Genomic DNA, 25,217 nt, shown 5'->3' on the forward strand with positions numbered 1-25,217 from the left:
TAAATTGGATTATGCCACTCTCCAGCTTACATCTTACCATTCTTATTGTACTTAAAACTGCAACGCCTGACTGTGACCTGTAAAGGCCCTCGCTATCCTTGCCCTCTGTGTTTCTCTGACTGTAGATCGTCCTACTCCTCTGTTCCAGGTGCACTGGTCTTCTTATATTTCTTTAAATTGCCAAGCTAGCTGGGAGGCCAAGGCGGGAGGATCGCTCAAGGTCAGGAGTTTGAGACCAGCCTGAGCAAGAGCGAGACCCTGTCTCTACTATAAAATAGAAAGAAATTAATTGACCAACTAAAAATATATAGAAAAAATTAGCCGGGCATGGTGGTGCATGCCTGTAGTCCCAGCTACTTGGGAGGCTGAGGCAGAAGGATTGCTTGAGCCCAGAAGTTTGAGGTTGCTGTGAGCTAGGCTGACACCACAGCACTCACTCTAGCCTGGGCAACAGAGTGAGACTCTGTCTCAAAAAAAAAAAAAATTGCCAAGCTAGTTTGTACCTCAAGTTCTTTATATAGAAGTTCCCTCAGGCTAGAACTTCCCTACCTAAATCTTTATAGGACTGGCTCATTTACATATTTTAAGGCCTAATTTAAATATCACCTCCTCAGGAAAGCCTTCCCTGATCATGCTATGGAAAACAGCATGCCTTACACATAAATCTACTCTTTATGCCCTTTAACCTGCCTTATTTTTTTCATAGTAAAGATATTATCTATTTATTTTTGCCTGTTAATTGTTTCTTTCCTCCACTAGCACATAATGTTCATGAGGAAAGCTTCTTTGTTATACTGTAATATATTTTCAAGAACAAATGCCTTGCACCTAATGAGCTAATTATTAGTTGAAAAAATGGGAAGAAAAGCTTAATTGCTTTATGTGCTCACTAAAGATCTCCTTTGGATAAGAGTCACAACATCTTTATTCTTAGGATTTTTGAAAATTACTATTGTATAAATGTTGAAAAACTTATGTACCTATGTGACTCTGTAAATTGAAACTGATTCTTTCCCCCAGTTCTTTTAGAACTCATCAAATTGAGGCTGCTCCAACCAGCTCTCCAGGTGATGGATTTAAGGCAAATCTTGTCTTTAAGGAGATTGAGAAGAAGCTTGAAGAGGTAAGATTTATCTAAAATATTACCGGGAGAACCCTGAGGCTAGAGGAAGCAGACACCGGTTTAGGTGTTGCCAAAGGTAGTACAAGTTGAAAATTTATCCCATGGCAAATGTTAAGTGTATTTAGATTTCTGGGTGTCTATAAAGCTTCCTTATAATTCTAGTAAGAATGCATTTCACAAATGTATAAATCTCCAGATTTAAAGAACTACAATAAATACTATTAAAGTTGTAATTCTTTTTTCTAAGTTCTCTTTGTCAAAGGGATATTCACTTATGGACAGAGTTCATATGTAAAAGGGTTCTAATTTATTTTGGTATAATTTCTTTCTGAATTAAAAAGGTCTTACTTAGAATCATTCCATTTCATCCAGAAATGGAAAGGAAAAAAGAAAAAAAAAGAATAATTCCAAAGAATAATATTTAAAACAAGCCTTTAATATAATAATAATGATGATGTACCTAATATTAAAATTATTTTAAAAAAGAAATTGTTTGAAAAAAAAAGAAATTGTTTGATTTTTAAGTAGCTTTTAATTTTTTTGTTGTAAAAATGGTGCTAATTTGAAAAAATTTACACTATACAGAAAACCACATAAAAAATAAAACTTTAAAATCTTCTCAAATTCTGCCACTCAGAGTTCACTAAAATGTTAACAATGGTTAACATAATCTGTCAAACATCTTTCTCTGTGTATATAAATTTGTAATTTTACATACCTAGGGTCATATGATACCATTTTTTTTCTTTTTTTTTTTTTTACATATATAAACACAAGTGTAGATACCATTTTTTAATACCTGTTTTTTAAAATTATGCTATATATACAGATCTATTTTTATGTATAATATTAACAATTAGTTCTTGATAGATGATAATCATACTAAGGCAATCTAACAGCAGCTCTTTCTCCAAAAAGAGAGTTATTCTTGTCAGGCAAAATTAGATATTTATTTCATTGGTTTAAACTTAGAAGAATCTTGGGGTTTCATTATCGATTTTAGATTTGAAACATGTAAGGCATGGTTACAGCCACAATCACAATTCAAATTACACATCTGTTAAGGTGATCAAAGTGGGCTGAAATAAACAAAAAGATTCAGAACGCTAAGCTGTGTTTTCCACTCATGTTAGAGCCACAGCGTGAGAGGCAAACATGGTGCATATCACATAACTCCCTTATTGCAGGGCAGAGGACTTATTACTATCTAAGGTGATTGCAGTGTGGTTGGGAAAACAGCTGATGTAACTGTGTCTTGTGAAAGAACCCAGTGTTCCCAGGATTTTCGTAATGATCCACAACCTTGCTGAGGGAGGGCAGGACCAGGTGCTAGCCCAGGAGCTGCAGACCTGTGATGCTGCCATCTTGTGGGGATGCACCTGCATGGGGCTACCGCTTTTATAACCTGCTTTCTTCTCTTGACAGTATGTTCCATGGCCATAAATATAAATCCTTACCCTAATACAAATACATAGTACATATTTATTTAACTAGTTTCCTATGATGAACATCAGGTTGTCTTTAAAATTTGCAAGTAAAACGGTGTTGTAATAAATTTCCTTTTGCACTCATCTTCAAGTGTTTAGGCCATGATCAATTTAGTATAAATAATTAAAGGGAGGATATTGTTAGGTGATTGGATATGTACATTTTGCATTTTGATACATATTACCAAACTACCCACCAGAAAAAAGATGCTAATTTATAAACTTATTAACAATTCATGAGAGTAACTCCCCCCCCTCCATACCTTCTCCTTGACTGTATTGGCTGGTTTTTAAAAAATCTTTGTACCAGGGTGCAGTAGCATGTGCCTGTACTCCCAGCTACTTGGAAGGCTGATGTCAGAGGATTGCTTGAGCCCAGCCTGGGCAACACAGACCCAGTCTCTTTTTTTTTTTTTTTTTTTTTGAGACAGAGTCTCACTTTGTTGCCCAGGCTAGAGTGAGTGCCGTGGCGTCAGCCTGGCTCACAGCAATCTCCTGGGCTCAGCGATCCTACTGCCTCAGCCTCCCAAGTAGCTGGGACTACAGGCATGCACCACCATGCCCGGCTAATTTTTTGTATATATATTTTTTAGTTGGTCAATTAATTTCTTTCTATTTTTGGTAGGGACGGGGTCTCGCTCAGGCTGGTTTCGAACTCTTGACCTTGAGCAATCCGCCCGCCTCGGCCTCCCAAAGTGCTAGGATTACAGGCGTGAGCCACCGCGCCCGGCCAGACCCAGTCTCTTAAAACAAAATCAAACTTTGCCAATCTAGTCAGAAAAAAATATCTCATTATTATTTTTTAAACTTCCTTTGATTATAAGTGTCCCTATAAAATGAAGTTGGACTCTGTAAGGGTTCAGCTTAAAAATTATCTTTTCTATATGCTGCCAATATTTTCCTGCAGAGCAACCTATCAGATAGTCGCATCTGCTAAGTTGTTCCATTTTTTCAACCCTATTCTATCAACAAAAACAAATTTAAAAAGTAGTATAGAGATTATCTATTATGAAGTATGAGATATGGCTCTATATCAATCATTGAATACTTCATTATCAGAATTAACATAGCAGTGCTGTTTTTATTTTGCAGTATTCTTTTAGATTTGCAAATGTATACCTCTTGCACCCATTTTAATTTTCTTTCCTTCCATAACCTCACCCCCACCAGTCTTCTCCCTTTGTTTCTTTTCTCCTTCCCACGATTGTCAGTTTCCTAAGTGTTTACAGTACTAGAAAGTGAAAGTCTTGGAGTCTTTTGTCAATTCATAAATTTTCTGCATTAGCAAAGGGAGCCTGGCAGGAGATTTTATTTCCACTTTTGTCTTTGTTAGCAATACGCCATTGCCCTTCTTTGAATTCTGTCTTAATTTTTTGTCCCTATTAAGTTTACGGCAAGACCTACTCCTTGACCTTTTACCTACTCAGAAAAAAGTACTTTTCTTCACTTAAGGAGGCATTTATAACTTTCTTAGCACTAATGAGCTCCAGTTTCACAACTGTATTTTTCCTTTTAACAACTCTCTCCTCATCCATTTCCTTACTCTCTCTCACTCCCATTTCAAGTGAAAATGTTTATTGACCAATGGATGTAATTTTGTAAGAGAGGGAGTTCTCAAAAGTAACAGCAAGTGCAAATTAATCTACTTCTGTTTTAAGGAAGTGAGAGGATAGTAGTAAGAGTATAAGAATTTCTCTTCAAGTATGCAGGTAGAATTTCTAAATGTTTGCTGGTGTTTTCCTGCTCTAACTTGTTGGTGTCTGCTCAGAGCTGTGTTTGTGAGTCATTGTGCAAGCAGATGACATGGATGCACCTGGAAGTGATCACTCACGGGCTGCTGGCCCCAGAGGAAGCCGGGCTCTTGGGTGGCCTAGCACACCAACATTGTGACCCCACTCTCCTAGATTGTCTCCACAGAACCTCGAGAGAGAAAAGATTTTAAGGAATGTGGAAAAGACTTTGAACTTTCTTTTAATTAATTTTATGATGGCCGATAGTGCTCTGCTGTCATAGGCTAAGGTTGGAAGTATTGATGTAACCTGCAGTTTTAGTATGGTATGGTAAAATTGAAAGAGCAATAGATTTGGTAGTAAACCTACCTGGGATTGAGTTCTGGCTGTAGTACTTACTACAGTATGTCCCTGTGCCTCAGGGAACAGGGAGTTTAGTGGGAAGAGAGTCATGGAAAAATTTTTCCAGAAAAAAAGCAACTACTTTAATAATAAGAAAACACAGGTGCTTGTACAGAGGACCATCAAAATATCTGGTGGAGATAGAGAATCCTTCCCAGAAGGGTTAGTATGTGGGCTAAGACTCAAATGATGAGGTCAGGGTTGGGAATGGAGACTAGGAAGAGGTAAGTGTCCTGGGATGGGGCTTGAGTGAGGGCATGGAAGCATCAGAGCACTTGGCACATGTGTTCATGGAATTCAAAATGATCCATATTGTTAGAACTTAAAGCTGGAGGGGGATGAGAAGGTGACTGGAAATAAGAACAGACAAATATCCTTCAGATCTTTTTTTTTTTTTTTTTAATATTGGGCACTTTTATTTATAGCTAACAACAAAAAAAGAACATTAGCATCTATTTGGAACAGGAAAACATGTATGTATAAAAACAAATATTTCACCATCAGTCTTTTTTCCAGAACATCTGCAATTGAGTATAAATTCTTTATATTTTTCATTTTCAATAGAGGTTAGAATTTTAGCTGTTGCAGAAATATAAAAAAGATGACATTAAAATGACCCATATGTTGCTAATCCTGTCTTGAGGACTTTTCATGCTTATCTTGTGTTCTTTTTTTTTTTTTTCCACCTTCCACAGCCATGTGCATTATCTTGTGTTCTGAGCTATAGTCTTCATAGAAACTATAATAAATTAGAGTGAGACTGGACAACAGAACAAAATAGCAAAGGGAAATATTCATATCAGCTGTTAAAAACTAGTTTCATAAAGCAAGGCCTAAAAGTCCTTATCTCTGACATATCCAGGATAGAATGCATAGTTGATTTGTCATTTAGCTAAGATAGTCTACAATGGTAGATAGCCCTATCAAAACAACAATTAGCTGGCTTTCTCCACAGGGAATAGTAGTTGGTTAAGCAAGACCGAAGCAGGGGTTCTTACCACTTTCCTCAGAAATGATTTCCCCATCATGAGTATTTGGCCAACTAGTTAGACCTAGCATGAACATGTGATTTCTAAAAGAATGAGCTGGGATTTGCTAACATGTTTCAAAGGAGCAACCATCCCAGTGGAAGCCCATCTCAATTTATTTAAGTTCCAATAAATTTTTTCAATAAACATGTTATTCCTTAAAGTTTAACATGCACATTCTGCTTAGACTGTTTAGGGTGCTTTTGATTGTGCCTAAAAATTTGTAGTAAGGTAAAATAAAGGATTTAAAAATGGTTTCATAATTCATGGAAAATGAAATCTCATATTTATAGCATATAATTTGATTCTTATATATGCATGATTACTCAAAATTATGTCTTTAAATGACAACATGACATTTTTTAAATTGCACTAAGAAACACTGTGCCCCCGTAATATGCCGGAAAAAAAAAAAAAAACAAAACTACTGTGCACCACTTATTTTAATACTGACTTTTTAATGATTAGCTTTATTAACAGTATAACATTTCCATGCATTCTTAAATTTTATACTAGTTTTATTTACAATATATGATTTAGTTCAAATCAAATATTCAAGCCTAAATCAACAACTATTCAAGCCTATATGAGAGAAGAATGAAATAAGATTACCTTTTAATATAATAACCAAATCCTTTTTATGAATAAAAAGTTAATATTGGGATTTAAAAACTTAAATTTCCCAATGTTACTGTCAATTTAACAACATGTGTATTTCTTAGGCTATAGGACTGCCCATTAGTCTTTCTTGTCGGAGCGCAATTAACCTCTTGAACCACTTTTCTTTAGCATCAGCTTTCTCAACAAATAAATTTGGATGGGCCAGAGAATTGTCATCTTGGTACTTGATAGCAGTAGGCATGCTGCTTGCATCTATTTCTTTCTCAATACTGGGTGAATCAGCAACTGCTGTTGCTGGCCCTGATGTTGAGATTGCATGTTTCACTTCAGTAAGTTCCACTGACTTTTTGACTTCTTTACTTGATCTGAATGACTGCTGAACAAAAGAATCACTTTCAATACCTTTAATTTCTTTTACTCTTGTTACTTGTTCTACCAGGGTGGCTTGGTCTTCCTCCTTTTTTCTCTTCGCTTCTTCCTCATTTCTTTCTTTGGCTTTCAATGTTTCATCAGCTTTTGCAGCAGCTTCAAGAACGAGCTGTAGTCTGGCTTTGGCCTGTTCAGCTGGTGGCAGGTGTTCTAATCCAGCTTTGATGTTTCTAGATTTCCCGCGTTCGATGTTGTGTAACTCCTTGTCCTTGCCTTTATCCTTCTCCTTTTCTCTCTTCTCTTTCTCTCTCCCTTTACGTCGTTCTCTATTCTGAGACCGACTATGGGTTTTTCTGTGACTGGACCTTTCACTGCTTCGACTATGAGAACGTGGACGAGGTCTTGACCTGGACCTTCTTGTTCTGCTTTTTGACCTTGACCTCTGAACTCTATAGGATTTCCCTCGACCCCTTGAACGACTTCGACTTCGTTTTCTTCTAGAGCCATAAGAAGAGCTATTGCTTGATCGATGTCTGCATCTTCTGTCATAAGAATGTGAAGGAGGCTGAAGATCCCTGGACCAAGATCTTGACTTTGATCTTGACTTCCTTCCTCCTTTCTTTCGGCTGTATGTTCTACCATCTGAAGAACTGCTCGATGATGACTGTCTATGGTGTTTCTTTTTTCTCTTGCTTCTGCTTTCTTCTTCAGTATCTGATGAACGGCGTCCCATTTCTTTAAGCTGGGTCCGGACCTTCGGACTTACACCTCCAGATGATGTGCTAGCGCCGAAAATCTCAAAACGTTTCTTCAGATTAGCGCGCTGCCAGTGTCCACTGAACTTGACAGTTTAAGCTCAGCGCCTTCCTTGTTCCAGTCTATCCTTCAGATCTTGAAGACTCTTGAATGATATATAAAGACAGACTTCATCCCTGCTGGCTATGGCAAGCCATTAAGAAATTCAAGGCTGAAAGTATTAGATGGATGTGTTAGTGTTAGCTGGGTTTTGTTAGATGGATTACTTGGCAGCAGTATAGCAAATAGTCTAAAGGGTTCTTTTATGAATCTTAGTTGCTTTTTCTGCTTAATGAGCTAATATTAATGCCTACTCAACTACTTACAGGATTTTATGAAGATTAAAGAAATTATGTATATATAAAGTCATTTGAGTGAGTTCTTTTAAGGGAAGCCAAAATACGAGAATTTCTCTTTCACTTAAAAAACTTGGCAGTCATTTTGGTTTCTTGGTTTAACTAGGGAACATTAGTTAATTTTAGGACACCTGCATGTGTAAGAGATGCCTCCATAACTATTGAGATAAGTAGGCCCAGACTAAATATTTATATAATAGATGTTTTGTCTTAAGACTTATAGTTGATTCCAGGTAGGCTCAGGGGTGGTACTTATATATCAGAAAAAGATTGACATACCCAGTAGGATACCTAAAATAAAAAAAGACAGTATCAATTGTTGGTGAAGATATGGACAAATTAGAACCCTCATTCATTGCTGGTATGATTGTAACATGGAATAGCCACTTTAGAAAACAGCTGGTAGTTCCTCAAAAAGTTAAACATCACCTTATGACCCAACAATTCCACTTCTAGTTATATACCTAAGAGAAATTAGAACCTATGTCCATACAAAAACTTGTACACAAATGTCCACAGCAGTATTGTTCATAACAACCAAAAAGTGGAAACAACCATCGACTGATGAATAGATAAACAAAATATACTACATCCATACAATGGAATATTACCTGGATATAAAAAGGAATGAAGTACTACTGATTGATCTTCAAGATGGATGAACTGCTGGGTGTGGTGGCTCACGCCTGTAATCCTAGCACTCTGGGAGGCCGAGGCAGGCGGATTGCTCAAGGTCAGGAGTTCAAAACCAGCCTGAGCGAGACCCTATCTCTACTAAAAATAGAAAGAAATTAATTGACCAACTAAAAATATACATACAAAAAATTAGCCAGGCATGGTGGCACATGCCTGTAGTCCCAGCTACTCGGAAGGCTGAGGCAGTAGGATCACTTGAGCCTAGGAGTTTGAGGTTGCTGTCAGCTAGGCTGATGCAACGGCACTCACTCTAGCCTGGACAACAAAGTGAGACTCTGTCTCTAAAAAAAATTAAAAATAAAAAAAAATTTTAAAAAGATGGATGAACCTTGAAAACATTACGCTAAGTAAAAGAAGCCAGTCACAAAAGACCACATATTGTATGATGTCATCTATGTGAAATGTCCCGAATAAGTAAATCTATAGAGACAGAAAGTAGATTAGTGGTTGCCAGTGGCTGGAAGGAGAGGTAGGGATGGGGAGTGACTGCTAACGAATGGGTAGAGTTTCTTTTGGGAGTAATGAGAATGTTTTAAAATTAGATAATGGCTTTGGTTGCACAGCTCTGAATATACTAAAAAAACCATTGAATTAAATACTTTAAAAGGATGAATTTTATGGGATATAAATTTTATCTCAATCGCTATTATAAAACAAAACAACACAAAAAGAAGGATTTTAGGCCAGGTTCTCTGCATACATAGAAACAAGTTAATATCTAAAGTCAGTTTATGTAAGTTCCTCAGGGGCAATAATTATTTGACTATTTCAGGTACTTTACCACAGTACCTGAACATAGTAAACACTTAAGTATTTGTTAAAAGAATGAATATTATGATACCAAAAGGAAAGATTTTGTATATAAATTATTGCAGGCATGTAAGGCTGAATTAAAGAAGATGGGAAATAAAAGCTATTAGAAATTATAAGAGATCTCAAAAGGTAGCCAGTTCCAAAATAGATATAAAAAGATTAATATATTCTCTTTTTTTTACAATTCAACCATCTATGCACTGTTAATATATATGTTTATATATTTGTAATAACCTGGCAATAAAATATAATGAAAAAATATTACTAATAACAACAATGTATAAAATACCTAAGAATAAATTTAGTAAGAAATGTATAAAAGTCTAACTGGGGGAAAAAATGACAACAGTTTTCCAAGGGATATTGAAGAAAATGTGAAGATATGCTGTATTCTTACAGGGAAGACTTAATGTTGTAAAGATATTGCTTCTCCCTGAGAAAGATCCATATATTTTACATAACCCCATCCAACTCCAAAAACATTTTTGGGGAAGAACTAACTAAATAATTATAAAAAGTACATATAGAGGAAAATATGTCCCAAAAAAATGTCTAAGAATAGCCAAGCTTATTTGGAGAGAGGAATTATGATTGAGATTTGCTGTGACAAAGAGTAAAGTACATATAAAGCTATAGTAGTGACACAGGAACAGCAGACAGATCATAGAAGAAAATAACAACAAAAAATGCTAATATTCATTGAGCAATTACTCTGAGTATTTACATAATTTAATCCTCATATAGCTCTATGAGGGTAGTTATTGTTTTAATCCCATTTAGCAGATAGGAAAACTTGGCTAAGGTTGTAGAAGTTCATGGAAGAATAGGAACTGAAACCCATGCTTGGCCAGGCACAGTGGCTCATGGCTGTAATCCTAGCACTCTGGGAGGCCAAGGGAGGAGGATCAAGGCGAGGTGGGAGGATCACTTGAGCTCAGGAATTTGAGACCAGCCTGAGCAAGAGTGAGATCCCATCTCTGCTAAAAACAGAAAAAATTGGGTGGGCATGGTGGTATGTGCCTGTAAGCCCAGCTACTTGGGAGGCTGAGGCAGGAGGGTCATTTGAGCCCAGGAGTTGGGGATTGCTATGAGCTAGGCTGATGCCATGGCACTCTAGCCCAAGTGACAGAGCAAGACTCTGTCTCAAAAATAAATAAGTGAATGAATGAATGAATCAATCAAACCAACCCATGCTGATTCCCAGATGCAGTGTTCTTAATTAGCAAAGTTTTCTTCTAGGAATTTACCCTTAAATTATCAAGGCTATGTAAAAATATTTAGATATAAGAGTGTTATTCACAGCATCGAGATAAGAGCCAGAAGTTAGAACTAGCCTGAATCAAAAGCACATTCAAGGGTATTGGTGAAATAAAGTATGGTACACTTTTACAATTACAGACATATATGTGGCTATTTAAAATTATTAATATATAGAAGGATATTTAGTGACACAATAATAAGGATAAGTACATTAAAAAGTAGATTATAAAACAAGATGATTTACTTTCATTTTTTTCGATGAGACAATCTCATGATAAACAATATGATTTAAAATGTGTATGCACATAATGAGTGACATGTATACCATCTGGGAGATGGTCATGCTGGAAAATCAGACTTGTGGGGGGAGGGGGGAAAGGGCATTTATTGAAACCTTAAAATCTGTACCCCCATAATATGCCGAAATAAAAAAAAACAAAACAGAAAAAAAAATAAAATGTGTATGCAGAGAAAAAAAAGATGGGATTTATACCAAATATGATTTTCTTTGAATGATAAAATTATGCATGATTTATGTTTTCTTTTTTGTTTATTGATATTTTCTGATTTTTTTTCATAGTGAAATGTGTTTATTCTCTAAAGAAAAATAATTTCAATAAGATTATTATGCTGGTTTTTTTTTTTTTTGTTTTTTTTTTAGACAGTATGTGAGGTGGTTGTCATCCTTCATTGTTCATCCTGCCAGCTGGCTTAACTGCTGCTCTGGGCTCCTGTAGTGTTTCCCTTGATCCCAGTGTAATGTCACAGTGATCATAGTATATTGTCATCATAGGCTTTTCTTATTTTTTAAATTTTTTATCATGCTTTTATGACTCCTGCTTCCTTATCCTTGGTGCCTAGAGCAATGTCTGGCTCAGTAAATGTTTCAGGAAGGAAGAAAGATAAAGCAGAGTGGGAATGAAGGGGCAAGGAAAAGAGGAAGGAAGGGAGAAAGGAAGCCCCCTGCCAAGATATGGGTCTGAGGTTATGTTTTCTATGTTTAGGCCAGCTTCATTACCTAAGATCCAAAAGTAAGCGATGGATAGTATATTACTTGTACAGAAAATGGGTTGAGTAAAAAAAAAGGCATTGATTTCAGAACCACTTGTCTTTAAGTTTCAAGGACTCAAAAATATATGTAGAGGAATTTACCTGCATAATGGGGGAGGAGGGCTGAAGATTCTTCCATTTTGAGAAGCCAGAGTAAATCCATTCCAAATTTTTGAGACATATGAAGGCTATTTTGGGAGAAAATGTTGCCATGCATCCCCCATCCTCACTTCCCTTTCACCAGTTGTACTGAAAAGCCTTGTTAGGCTGGGTGTGGTGGCTCACGCCTGTAATCCTACCACTCTGAGAGGGGAGGCGGGTGGATTGCTCAAGGTCAGGAGTTCAAAACCAGCCAGAGCAGCTGGGCGTGGTGGCTCACGCCTGTAATCCTAGCACTCTGGGAGGGCGAGGCAGGAGGATTGCTCAAGGTCTGAGTTCGAAACCAGCCTGAGCAAGAGCAAGATCCCGTATCTACTATAAATAGAAAGAAATTAATTGGCCAACTAATATATATAGAAAAAATTATCTGGGCTTGTTGGTGCATGCCTGTAGTCCCAGCTGCTCGGGAGGCTGAGGCAGGAGGATTGCTTGAGCCCAGGAGTTTGAGGTTTCTGTGAGCTAAGCTGACGCCATGGCACTCTAGCCCGGCAACAGGAGTGAGACTCTGTCTCAAAAAAAGCGAAAAAATAAAAGCCATTTTAAATAAAAGATTTGGCAGATGTGGGAGTTGTTGCCTTTCAGACATTTCTGGGTAAAAGATCCTAAGGGACCTTGGGGACTGCCCTCTGGTCTAGCTGCTCACATCATGTATCTATTTAAAATTAATTTGCTTGGGGAGAAAGCCAAAGAAATGGACTTATTGTAACTCCCAGTGTTATTTTTCTTTCCAGGAAGGGGAACAGTTTGTGAAGAAAATTGGTGGTATTTTTGCCTTCAAGGTGAAGGATGGCCCTGGGGGTAAAGAAGCCACCTGGGTGGTAGATGTGAAGAACGGCAAAGGATCAGTGCTTCCTAACTCAGGTTAGTGCAGTAGTGACTGCATTTATAGGAGTGCTGACAAGTTTACAAAGGCTGTCAGCTGGGAAAATGGGGTCTGCTTTGCTTTTCCTGAAAGGGCCCGCTTTAGAGGTGCAGGACCTTGTTAAAGAACCAGTGAATCTCAGGGAGCAGGAATAGTTCAAAGCTACCTCCTCCCAGAGATTTGGAGGTTCCATCACAGAGTGGCCACTCTTGGGCTTTGGAATTAGACAAACTTGGGTAGGGGTCCTGGCCCTACCACTCATAGATTCTGACCTTGAACAAGTTATTTAACTTCTCTGAGACTTGACTTTCTCATCTGTAAATGGAGTTAATAAATGGTACCTCTTTCATAGGGTTGTTGTGAGCATTAAGAGAATTCTCTCTTAATTAACCTGGAAAGCACACAGTCCAGCACATGGTTATATGGCTTCAGAAGACCTGTCTATCTGTACTCAGTATTGCCAGATCCTCTCATCCAAATCTGTCTTGAACCCACGTCAATCACCTTTTGTCTTCATCACTATCCCCAAACTGTTCTTGTCAAGGTCGCCAGTAATTACCACATTGTTAAATTCAGGGGTTAATTCCCAGCCCTCATAACATTAGACTTTCAGGTTTTCTAAACACTGGAGTGTCCCAAGGCTCAGTTATATATGCATTCACTCCCTGGGGATCTCATCTAGTCTCATGATTTATGTCTTCTGAACTCCAAGGTGTATATCTAGCTGCTTAATTGACAAGTTTACTTGGCCTCAAATAGATATCTCAAAGCAAACATGTGTGAAACTGAACTCTTCCTTCTCCCCTGTAGGTATGTACTCCTCCTGTTGTCTTTTCCTTCTTGGTAAACTGCTCCTGTATCCTACCGGTTCCTCTGTCCAAAAACCTCGAAGTGATCCTTGGGACCTCTTTTTCCTCATACTCCACAGTCATCCTGTCTTCTGTCACCACCACCACCCTAGTTTAGGCCAGCATCATTTTTTTTGCTGGCCTCTTCTTTGTCCCTTGCAGGTTCTTGTCCACACACCAGGCAGAGTGATCATTTTAAAACTTAAGTCAGATTGTTACCGTCTCTGTTTAAAACCCTCTTCCATTGGACTTCAGGTCACTCCACATGAAAGCAGAGCTCATACAATGGCACAGCGTGACTGGCCCCAGTTTCCTCTGTCTTACTGCTTTCTCTCTCATTTTGTTCAAGTAACACGGCCTCCTTGCTGTTGCTTGGGTGAACGTGGGATGCCCTCAGTTTGGGGGCTTTCTACTCTCTGTTCCCTCTGCCTGGAATTGTCTTCCTCCAGATATCCTTATGGCTTATTCCTCTGTTTTCTTTGCATCTTTTTTTTTTTTTTTTTGAGACAGAGTCTTGCTTTGTTGCCTAGGCTAGAGTGAGTGCCGTGGCGTCAGCCTAGCTCACAGCAACCTCAAACTCCTGGGCTCAAGCGGTCCTTCTGTCTCAGCCTCCCAAGTAGCTGGGACTACAGGCATGAGCCACCATGCCCGGCTAATTTTTTTTTTTTCTATATATATATTAGTTGGCCAATTAGTTTCTTTCTATTTATAGTAGAGATGGGGTCTCACTCTTGCTCAGGCTGGTTTCGAACTCCCAACCTCGAGCAATCCGCCCGCCTCGGCCTCCCAGAGAGCTAGGATTACAGGCGTGAGCCACCGCGCCCGGCCTTCTTTGCATCTTTGACCAAATGCTACCTTCTCAGTGAGCCCTTCCCTAAACACCCTTTTAAAAATCAAATCCCCATTACCATTACCTATTGTTGTTTTCTGCCTTATTTTTCTTCATAGCACTTGTCACTGTCTGATGTGCCATGTAATGTTTTGTTTATCTGCTTATTGTCTATATCCCCTGCTTGCATTATAAGCTCTATGAAGGAAGACCTTTTTGCCTGTCAGGTTTTCTGCTGCATTCCCAGTGCCTAGAATAGTACCTGACACAGTAGAAGGTCTTCAAAAAATAAGTAATTTAGAAATTAACACCAGAATGAACAAATGGCACTTAGTAAGCATTCAGTATTTACCAGTTAACAATACAATATAGCTAGGTTGTATTGTTAAATTTCTCTTGTTGGAGAGAGCCTGGTGTAATTTAGAAATATGATAGAGGGGGACCAGATTTTAGAAGGTTTAAAATACCATGATAAGAACTTTGAAAGTTATATGGGGTATAATCAATCCATTAAAGCTTTGTAAGTGGAAAGTGAAAATCAAAGCTTTATTTTAGAGAATGAAGCTGGTGCCTTAGACCTGATGTATTGCAAAGGGAGAGGTTGGGGGCAGAGGGAGCAATTAGGAGGATGGATGTTGCCACTAAGTGAGCAGAGAGGTTGGCCAGCCTGAGTGTTGGCAGTGAGAGAAGTGAGTGTTGTTAGAGTAGATGCCAGAGATCTTGGAGGTGAAGATGATGGGACTGGGGAGCATGGAAGGAGGAGGCCTGTCAAAGGTGGTGGAGTTTCGGCCTGGCACAGTGGCTCACTCCTGTAATCCTAGCACTCTGGGAGGCCAAGGCAGGCGGATTGATTGCTCGAGGTCAGGAGTTCGAAACCAGCCTGAGCAAGAGCGAGACCCCGTCTCTACTATAAATAGAAAGAAATTAATTGGCCAATTAATATATATATATATATATATATATATATATATATAGAAAAAATTAGCCGGGCATGGTGGCCCATGCCTGTAGTCCCAGCTGCTCTCGAGGCTGAGGCAGCAGGATTGCTTGAGCCCAGGAGTTTGAGGTTGCTGTGAGCTAGGCTGACACCACGGCACTCACTCTAGCCTAGGCAACAAAGTGAGAGAAGTTAATGAAGGAAAAGCTGAGCAGTGGTCAGGGCATCCATCAGTGTGGGTAGCAAGGCTTCGTTGTAGAAGGTTACTAAATTATACAGTCTTTTCTTCTTCCTTCCCAAATGAATGGGCAGAAAAATGACTATAACTTTGTATTCTATGAGCTGCCACTCTAAGGTGGTATAGGAAGAAAAGCTTAAGGCTTCATCTAGATTCCAGCTTTTAGAAATAGAACTTTGGGAATTATAGTAGTGCCAATTTTTTTAATGACTAAAAGGTTACATTCATATTCTGATGTTCCCAGACAGATGTTAAGGTGATTTAAAAAAAAAAAAGTCTCCTTTTTCTCCTGTTTTGTTGTTATTTGTTTTGTCACAAAAGATAATATGGTTATGGAAAGCTGTTGAATGATTTTTAAGAAGCTGTGTTTCCTCCAGATAGGCTCAGGCTGTGTGCTTCCCCTGCTTCAGGTGCCCCATCCCAGATCTGAAGGGATCTTACCCTGGGGCAGGGCAATTTCTGCTGAAACCGACACTTGTTGGCAGCCAGGAGTGGTGCTGAAATATGGACTTACCCAGTAAAAGCCACCACTGGAAATTGCCAGCTCCTTTTACATCAACCAACAAATGGCCATTTGTTAGAGATTAGCTATGTTAAAGCATTAATAACCTGTCCTAGTTTGAACTGGCATCTTAAGAATTGCTAGTCCTTTTGGTATGTACATAGTGTTAGGAGGTTTACTTTTATTAATGAAGTAAGATTTACTTAAATATATTTCATTTGCTTGTATTCTAAGAGCTTCTAAATGATTATATGGATGATTATATTAAGGACGTTTAGATTTTGTGCATTTTTCATCATCTTTTCTTGCTGCCTGGGTACCTTTTAGTATCTTCTCCATGAGTTCTGCCCCTCCCTCCTTTCCTTTGAAAGGACTCACATAGCATACCTCCAGGAAGCCAACTTTGATTAATCTAACATGACATATTACTCCTTCATTCCTTTATTCTGCCCTCCCAGCACTAGAGTTCTCAACCCTATCCCTTTATTAAGCAACATGATACAGAAAGCCTCAGGATCTCCCATCCCCAAGGTACAGTAGAAAAAACATAGCCTTTCCACAGAGCTGTTGTAGGGATTAAATGAGATAAGGTATATAAAACACCTGGATTGTAAGTGCTCGGTAAATCATTGCTTCTTCCCCAACCCATATATTAAACATAAGTTTTGCTTGGACACATAGTCTTGTCTAAGCTCCTCAAAAGGACTTGGGGAACTGGGAAAGAATCTGGGATTCATCAGATGCCGATGATTGGTGAAGGCCCACGAATGTTTGCATTCTTCCTATAACAAGAGGAAGCAGTAAAGCATAAGAACTGGGAGTATTAGCTTTGGCAACAGGAATCTGCATTCAGACCTATCTCAGCCACTTACTAGCTCTGACCTTGGGCAAATTATTTGATCTCTCTGACCTCATAGGATTGTTATAAAGATCAAGGGAGACCAGGTGTGTGAAATGCTCAGCACAGTGAGAGCTCAGTAAATACTGATATTACAGCAGCAGCAATAGTAGATTTTACTTCCTCGTTGTCCAATGACTAAGAGTCCTTTCTTGGAATATTAGGATCAGGTCCAGCTATCTCAGTTTGTTAGCTGTTTCTCTTTGCTCTTTGATGTTCTGTATCTACAGTAGAACTGGATTTTTTTCTAGACTATAAATTTCTTCATTTTTAAGGATTCAGACCTTTTTTCCCCGTAATAAGAGAAAAATTTGTTAGCAGCTAAGTTAGAATGACTATTGAATCTTAGTTTTTTTAGGGGCTATTCCCTGAGTTATAAGACACATAATAACTTCTTTCCTATCTTATTTTTTATTATTATTATTTTTTGAGACAAAGTCTCACTTTGTTGCCCAGACTAGAGTGAGTGCCGTGGTGTCAGCCTAGCTCACAGCAACCTCAGTCTCCTGGGCTCAAGCAATCCTTCTGCCTCAGCCTCCCGAGTAGCTGGGACTACAGGCATGCGCCACCATGCCCGGCTAATTTTTTCTCTATATATTAGTTGGCCAATTAGTTTCTTTCTATTTATAGTAGAGACGGGGTCTCGCTCTTGCTCAGGCTGGTTTCGAACTCCTAATCTGGAGCAATCCGCCCGCCTCGGCCTCCCAGAGTGCTAGGATTACAGGCATGAGCCACTGCGCCGGCCCTATCTTATTTTATTTATTTAATAATATGCTATGCTTTAACAGTTTACTTTTATCTCTTCTATTAAGGCACAGATTATCTGATTCGCTGTTATGCCTTAATTTGATCATCTTTTGAACTCCATATACTCTATTAATTTATTCAACAGGTATTTATTGATTGCCCTTTATATGTCAAGCACTCGTCAAGGGCCTTCAGATGTAGCAGTGAACAAGACTGACAAGAGCCCCTGTCTATTGGGCACAGACAGATAGAAAACACATATGTAAATAAGGTAGTTTCAGATAAGTGCAGTGAATGAAAAGAGAAAATGACTTGGTTTCTAGGGAAAGGTCAACTTTAATTTGAATTATTTCTTAATGAGAGTAGAAGCCAACTGTGAGAGTACTATTGTTATAGTAATTGATTGCCTAAAACATTGACTGGCTGAAAAAACGTGATTTCTTGGTGAATTTTTCCTTTTGTACTTAAAACCTCTCATTTGCCCAATATAGATATGGCTAATTTACCAATGAGACATTAGTCTTTGTTGTCCAGTCTTTTCCTATCATTTTACTTTGATGATACTAAAAGTAATATTTTAAAACTTTGTATTATTTAAATGCACTTGATGGAAAAAATTAGAAATGATAGAGAAATAAAATGAAAAAAATCACTGTCCCATAATTCTACCAGTCAGGAGTTGGCAAAGTATGGCTTATGGACCATATCTAACCCACCACCTGTTTTTTTGTTTTTGTTTTTGCAAAATTTTTATTGAAGTCTAGGCCATAGTAAAGGGCACAAATCTGAAGTATACCATTTGATGAATGTTTACAAATGCACACACCTCCCAGATCAAAGTGCAGAATGTTGCCAGCACTCCTGAAGCCCCCCTCATGCCCCTTCCCATCACTATCCATCCCCAGAAGGAACCCCTATTCCAATTCCTATCACCATAGATTGATTTTATTTATTTTGGAAATACATACAAATAGAACCATTAGACAACAAAATTTACTTTTTTTTTAGGTCTGGCTTCTTTTGTTCAGCAGTGTAAGATTCATTCATATTGTTGCATGTGGCAATAGTTGGTTTTTACTATGTGAATACCCCAGAATTTATTCATGATGTGGTTGATGTATCTTTGCATTGTTTCCATTTTAGGGCCTTACAAATAAAGCCGTCATAAATGTTCTTATACATGCCTTTTAGTGGACATTTGTATTGTACTCATTTCCACTGGGTGCATACCCAGCATGGAAATTCTAGGTCATAAGGTACAGAATAGCCAAACAGGGTTTTGATGTGGATGTACTATTTTACATTCCCTTCCACATTATATGAGAGTTTCAGTTGCTCTACATTTTTGACAGTGCTTGGTACTGTCAGTTTTTATTAAGTCATGTTTATTGAGGTACAATTTATATAAAATAAAATATACCCTTTTAGATGTACAGTTCTATGAATTTAGACAAATGCATACAGTTGTGTAACCACCACCAAAAATAAAAACATTGACTATTTATTTCTACCACTCCAGAAAGTGTCCTTATGTCTCTTTGTAGTCAAGCTTCTTCTCCCACCCTCAGGCCCTGGCAACCACTAATTTGATTTCTGTCCCTGTAGTTTTGCCTTCCCAGAAAGTCATACAAATAGAATTATACAATATGCAGCATTTTGAGCCTTTTTCTTTCACTGAGAAGTATCATTCATGTTGTTGCATGTATCATCAGTAGTTTGTTCTTTTGCTGAGTGGTTTATCCCCTCACCAGTTGATGCACATTTGAGATTTTTCCAGCTTTGGGCAATGATGAATAAAGCTACTGTAAGTATTCGCATACATATGTGGACATATGTTTTCATTTTTCTTGGGTAAATACCTAAAAGTGGGATTGCTAGTTCATATGGTATGTGTGTGTTTAAAAAAATTTTTTTTTTTTTGGTATTTCTTGTAGAGACAGATTCTTACTATGTTGTCCAGGATGGTCTTAAACTCCTGGCCTCAGCAATCCTCCCGTCTTGGCCTCCCAAAGTGCTAGGATTACAGGTGTGAGCTGCTACCTATGGCCTTTGTTTAGCTTTATGTGAGATTTCCAAACTGTTTTCCGAAGTAGCTACACTGTTTCACAGTCCTTCTAGTGTTTTGTTGACCTCTCAGTTGCTCTGCATCCTCAGTAGCACTGCATATTGTCTTTTTTAAAAAATTCAGCCATTCATTCTAGTAGGTATGTGGCATCTCATCACTGTTTTATTCTTTCTCTCTCTCTCTCTCTCTCTCTCTCTCTCTCTCTCTCTCTCTCTCTCTCTCTCTCTCTTTCCCTCCCTCCCTCCCTCCCTCCCTCCCTTCCTTTCCTTCCTTTCCTTCCTTCTTTCTTTTTTTTTTTTTTTGAGACAGACTCTTACTTTGTTGTCTAGGCTAGAGTGAGTGCCGTGGCGTCAGCCTAGCTCACAGCAACCTCAAACTCCTGGGCTCAAGCAATCCTGCTGCCTCAGCCTCCCGAGTAGCTGGGACTACAGGCATACGCCACCATGCCTGGCTAATTTTTTCTATATATATTAGTTGGTCAATTAATTTCTTTCTATTTATAGTAGAGACGGGGTCTCATTCTTGCTCAGGCTGGTTTCGAACTCCTGACCTTGAGCAATCCTCCTTCCTCGGCCTCCCAGAGTGCTAGAATTACAGGCGTGAGCCACCAAGCCTGGCCTATTTGCATTTTCTGAAGACTAAAGAAGTTAAACAGTGTTTCATGTGTTTTGGGGCCATTTAGAGATCTTTTATACGGCTGTTAATAACAACTAGCTTTTTCAAAGCCAGGAGGGCAGTGAGAGTGAGTCTGCTAGCAAGGTGTATATAACATAACAAAATCTCAGGAACGACATATAGTCACTTTTGCTATATTCTGTTAGCTAGAAGCAACTCACAGTCCTGCTGACACTGAGGGAAGGGAATTTAATTTAAAGGCATGTACACCAGGGGGCAGAGGGCAGGGTGTCACCTTAGAGTCTGTTTGCCACAATAACTATTTGTAATATATTGGTGTCTAAGTTTATAGATTTTTTTCTGTACTTACATAATTGAATATTTGTTCAGCAAAAATGGGATCATACAGTTTATTTTGTAACTGGCTTATATAACAATATCATAAACAATATAGCATGAATATTTTTCACGTCAGTAAGTATAGAACCACATCATTTCTTATAATGGCTACATTGTATCTCATTATATGAACATACCATAATTTATTTAATCAGTTCCCTCTGATTAAATGTCAAGGTTGCTTATTGTCTATGTCACATTTAACCAGGCTGCCATATGAGTGTATGTGAGTGCCCATTGCCCCACAGTGCCTCAGTACTGGGTGTGATTCTATTACAGTCAGTGGCTCTTCACCAAAATGTCTATGTGAAACTGAACACTCCTTCTTTTCTCTTTCCTTCTGCTATATATCTCTGTTTTAGATAAGAAGGCTGACTGCACGATCACAATGGCTGACTCCGACTTACTGGCTTTAATGACTGGTAAAATGAATCCTCAATCGGTAAGTATGATAGAATTTATATCCTGCTAGCACATGGGTCTTTTAGCCCTTTCTACTTCATCTCCTGCCTCATACTCTAAAGTGCACCATGATGAGACCCACAAAACTCAGCGTTCCCCAAAATATTCACCTAATAAATGACAGACATTTGTGGAGCAAGCTATGTGCTAGGCACTGTCCTGTGTGCTGGAGTGCCCAGATGAACAAGAAATAGTTCCTACGCTCAAGGCATCCACAGTATGATACGAGACAGATCTTGTAAAAGAGTAAGTGCAGCCAAGGATTGAAGGTGCCACACCTGGCTTGTGGTCAGTGAAGGATGGAGGAAGAAGCAGCCCTGTCTCCCCAGGCCATCGGGGAGAGCCTCACAGAGGAAGCAGCACTTGAGCTGGGTGCCCAGGTAGAGAGTACAAGTGCTCCAGGTAGAGGGGGATGGCGTGAACAAAGGCACCACCTTTTACATTCTGTGTCCTTGCTCATGCTCTTCTTTTGACTTAAGCTGTCTTCCCTGACAAACTCCCTGTCCTTCAGAATTAGCACAGATATGATCTCCGAGGCCCTCCTTCAAAGCTGTTGGGGAGTCAGTCCCTCTTCTGAGCCACTTGCTGGACAGTTAGCTTAGTGCCTGCTGTTTTACAATAGATATAATGTGCCTCTCCCTTCCCCCTTTGATTGGGAGTGTCTCAAAGGATCAAACCATATCTTACTCATTTTTGTGTTTCCAGAGTTTAGCATAATATGTGATGTTTTTAGGATTTCCATAAATAGTTGTTGGACTAAATTATATTTTGCAAAATGTATTTATGCCTTGCATAGATTTTTCTGATCCCCAAATTATTAGTGTTTTCTTATACTCTTTAGTTGCACAGTGTTGAATGGACTTTATAATAGTGAGTCTTCTGTCAACTTGATATACTGAGCTCTCCATTAACAAAAAAGAAACTAAGATGTTTCTTTCCATTGTAACAAGTTTTTGTTTCCTTAGCCAGATTTGTTTCAGGTCTTATTCCTGTGGATCTTTGGTAATTCGCAAATTGGATAAAACAACTAAATCTGACTTCTACTTGCATTCCTTTTTACAATGCTTTTCCTAAGTAACTAAGCATATTTCAGTGGATACCAGGACAAGGGAGAGATTTGCGTCTGTGATGTTTTAGCTGAGTACACACCATTGGCACTGACATTTCCACCCACTGAGCCTGCTCCAGAAATCTGGACAGAAGAGAGGCCACCAGTATAGGAGCTGGCTGTCATCCTCCTTCCCACCCACTGCACACACCATGCACAGCTTTGGCGGGGTGCTCAGACTTCACACATCAGCTGCCTTTGTTCTCTCTCAATTGATCTATGTACTGCCCGTTCTGGGGGGTGAGGTGTCAGCTTATTTTTCTTCAGCACCTGCTAACACCCAAAGGAATGAAAGATAAAAATGGCAGACTTTTCTATTAATGTGCTAATGGCCTTCCCTTATGTTCAGTAGAGGATTTGACTGGAAATCGTTAAATGCAGTGGAAAGTCTAATTTCAGTGTTTGGCTACAGTTGAAACAAGGCAGTGTGCTCTCCGATAGAAATCACACATGAAGAATACCTAAGGGCCAGATTAAAATGATCCTTACTTTTGGATTCTCTAAAGGGTGAAGTTTCATGTTTTCTCTATTATTAGTAAATAAAACTCATTTTCTCTTTTAACTTAAAAGGGAAAGATGGTGAGTTTCTCTCGTACTACCGGTCCATATTTTTAAATAACATATGTTAAATATATTGTGTTCTGAGACACCTGACCTTTAAGCCATCAGACAGAAGGCTTTGTGCCATATAGAAAGGAAATATTTAGTTTGTCCAGACAGGGGAAGGGGGAGGGAAAGGAATTAGTCACCCTTACCAATAGGCTTAGAAAAAACAGCTCTGCGCATACCCACGGATGATGTAGAAGATCTCCTAACTTTTTAATGTACTCGCTTAAAAAGATAGACTACCAAAAACTTTTTTCATCTAGCCCTTCTTTATTTTAAGAATTGAGTTAAAATGCTGAGACCACGGCAGGGAAATCATACTATATTCCCAATTTTGCTATTTCTCTTAAGTTTTCCTGGGATTTTGTTACATGGTAAATTTAGCAAACATCATGTGATCTAATCCCAGGCAGTTGTTAAGTGGAACAAATTGTGGCTTTGCACTTCAGATTGGTTTGATTCTTCAGTCTCAGCAGCCTGACTGTCCTCTCTAGAAATAAATCCTTTATTATGTAGATAAGGAAAAAAGGAAGGAAGGAAGGAATTGGTGGCATCTCATCCACATCGTATTGAATCCCAAGAATTTCTAAGTGTGTTTTTTGTGTGTGCTTTTTCTCCCAGCAGCCTACTGAAAATTTCAGTTCATACTTGTAACCCACATGTAATGTTTTTAAACAAATCAGTCTAGTATGAACTGATTTTGCCTAATATTTGGAAAATGTACCACCTTTGAGGAAGTCAGGCAAACACAGACTCAATTTCTAAGAGAAGACATTTGGGAAAGATGTTCCTTAGTTGCTCGTTTCTATTGTTCTATATAAAGTATGCATTTACAGATTCTTCCTTTTGAAGAATCTGGTTCTAAATCTATTCCAGAAAGCCAAGTTTCACATTTTGGAGAAAGGTAAGTGACCTGGATAAATAAATGATCTCAGAGGTCAATAGTCTAGAAACATCAGCAATCTCAAAACAAAAACCAATAAGTAACGAGTTTTCTTTTTTCTTGTTCACAGGCCTTCTTTCAGGGCAAATTGAAAATCACTGGAAATATGGGTCTGGCTATGAAGTTACAAAATCTTCAGCTTCAGCCAGCCAAAGCTAAGCTGTGAAGAACTTCCCTTTGACTACTTTTGAAAATCAAGATGAAATATATAGATATGTATCCATATATTTCATTGTCAGAATTTAGACTGAGACTACAAATTGGCAAATTGTGTGAGATAGATTTGTTTTTCAATGGGTATGACCAATCCTGTTTTTCCTATGCTCTGGGTGAATGGAGCCTGATGGTGTACTACTGCTTTGCTGAATTGCATTCAACTATGCATTACAAAGTTAATATGGTAATTATGGTTTGGGGTAAAATTGAGTTTCAGAATAAAATTAGGAACAGTAAAATCCAAAAAATTATGTAAACAAAAGCTCTTATTTTGCTTATAAAGCATATTTAAGGATTATTCTACTGAAAATTCAGTTTAAGAGTTTTCCTTGGAGAGAACTAGGGAAGAAACAATACCAATAGCCAGTCAGTAATTAGCGTTATGCACTTAATGACCTTAATCAATCTCTCATTAATAGTTCTTAAAATTCTGTACCAGGATTAAAAAAAAACAAAAACTTAAAAATGTTGCGTTTCCTGCCATCAGAAACAGTATTTTCTTCCCAAATCAAAATAAAAGAAATATGATCACAGCTTGGGAGGGGGGGATGTGTAACTGAACACAGGCCTATTTTTAAAATAAAAATATTTTAAAATATTTTAAAAATGGGTTTCCTTCTTAAAAAATTAGTGTATTAAAGTCATAAAACACTGTTGTTAAAAAATAACTTAACAAATAAAGTTTGCTTAGAGATGCACAGTTTTTAAATTATATCTCATATTTAAATTTATAAAGCTCTCAGTCTTTTGTTATAATTTTCCTTTTTCATGTGAGTTTAATTATCTGCATTTATCTTTTTTCCTAGTTTTTCTAATACTAATGTTATTTCTTATAAGATATGGGATAAAATAATGCTTTTGGAAGAATGTTTAATAGAAAATTAAAATAGCTCTTCCTGGTTTCCTTTGTTTTTATTGTATATGTTCTTTTTGCTCAAGATTTTCTAGATGGTAGAGAATAAAGAGAAACATTGGGGGATTTACAAACTGAATGTTATCTGGACATTATCTGCTGGTTACTTTGACATAATCACTAGTTCTTGATTAGGGTGG

At 38.1% G+C, this 25,217-nt stretch overlaps 1 protein-coding gene and 1 pseudogene across 3 annotated transcripts in view; one reads left to right on the top strand and one right to left on the bottom strand.

The window, feature by feature from the left end:
* SCP2 (sterol carrier protein 2) overlaps nucleotides 1–24,873 on the top strand; it is a 133,142-nt gene extending 108,269 nt beyond the window's left edge. For 2 of the 3 annotated variants that reach the window (XM_075998446.1, XM_012776277.3), the window contains exons 13-16: nucleotides 1,021–1,123; nucleotides 12,621–12,750; nucleotides 21,192–21,271; nucleotides 24,019–24,873. In XM_075998446.1, coding sequence (XP_075854561.1) covers nucleotides 1,021–1,123; nucleotides 12,621–12,750; nucleotides 21,192–21,271; nucleotides 24,019–24,114 — 409 coding nt within the window. In that variant the 3' untranslated portion in view covers nucleotides 24,115–24,873. The remainder of the gene's footprint in view (nucleotides 1–1,020; nucleotides 1,124–12,620; nucleotides 12,751–21,191; nucleotides 21,272–24,018) is intronic. The other variant, XM_075998452.1, reaches the window with a different exon arrangement.
* LOC105877575 (serine/Arginine-related protein 53 pseudogene) lies at nucleotides 6,469–7,575 on the bottom strand (annotated as a pseudogene).
* Nucleotides 24,874–25,217: the final 344 nt, after the last annotated feature.

This window comes from Microcebus murinus, chromosome 2 (assembly GCF_040939455.1).
Source record: "Microcebus murinus isolate Inina chromosome 2, M.murinus_Inina_mat1.0, whole genome shotgun sequence".
In the NCBI taxonomy this organism is placed as follows: domain Eukaryota; kingdom Metazoa; phylum Chordata; class Mammalia; order Primates; family Cheirogaleidae; genus Microcebus; species Microcebus murinus.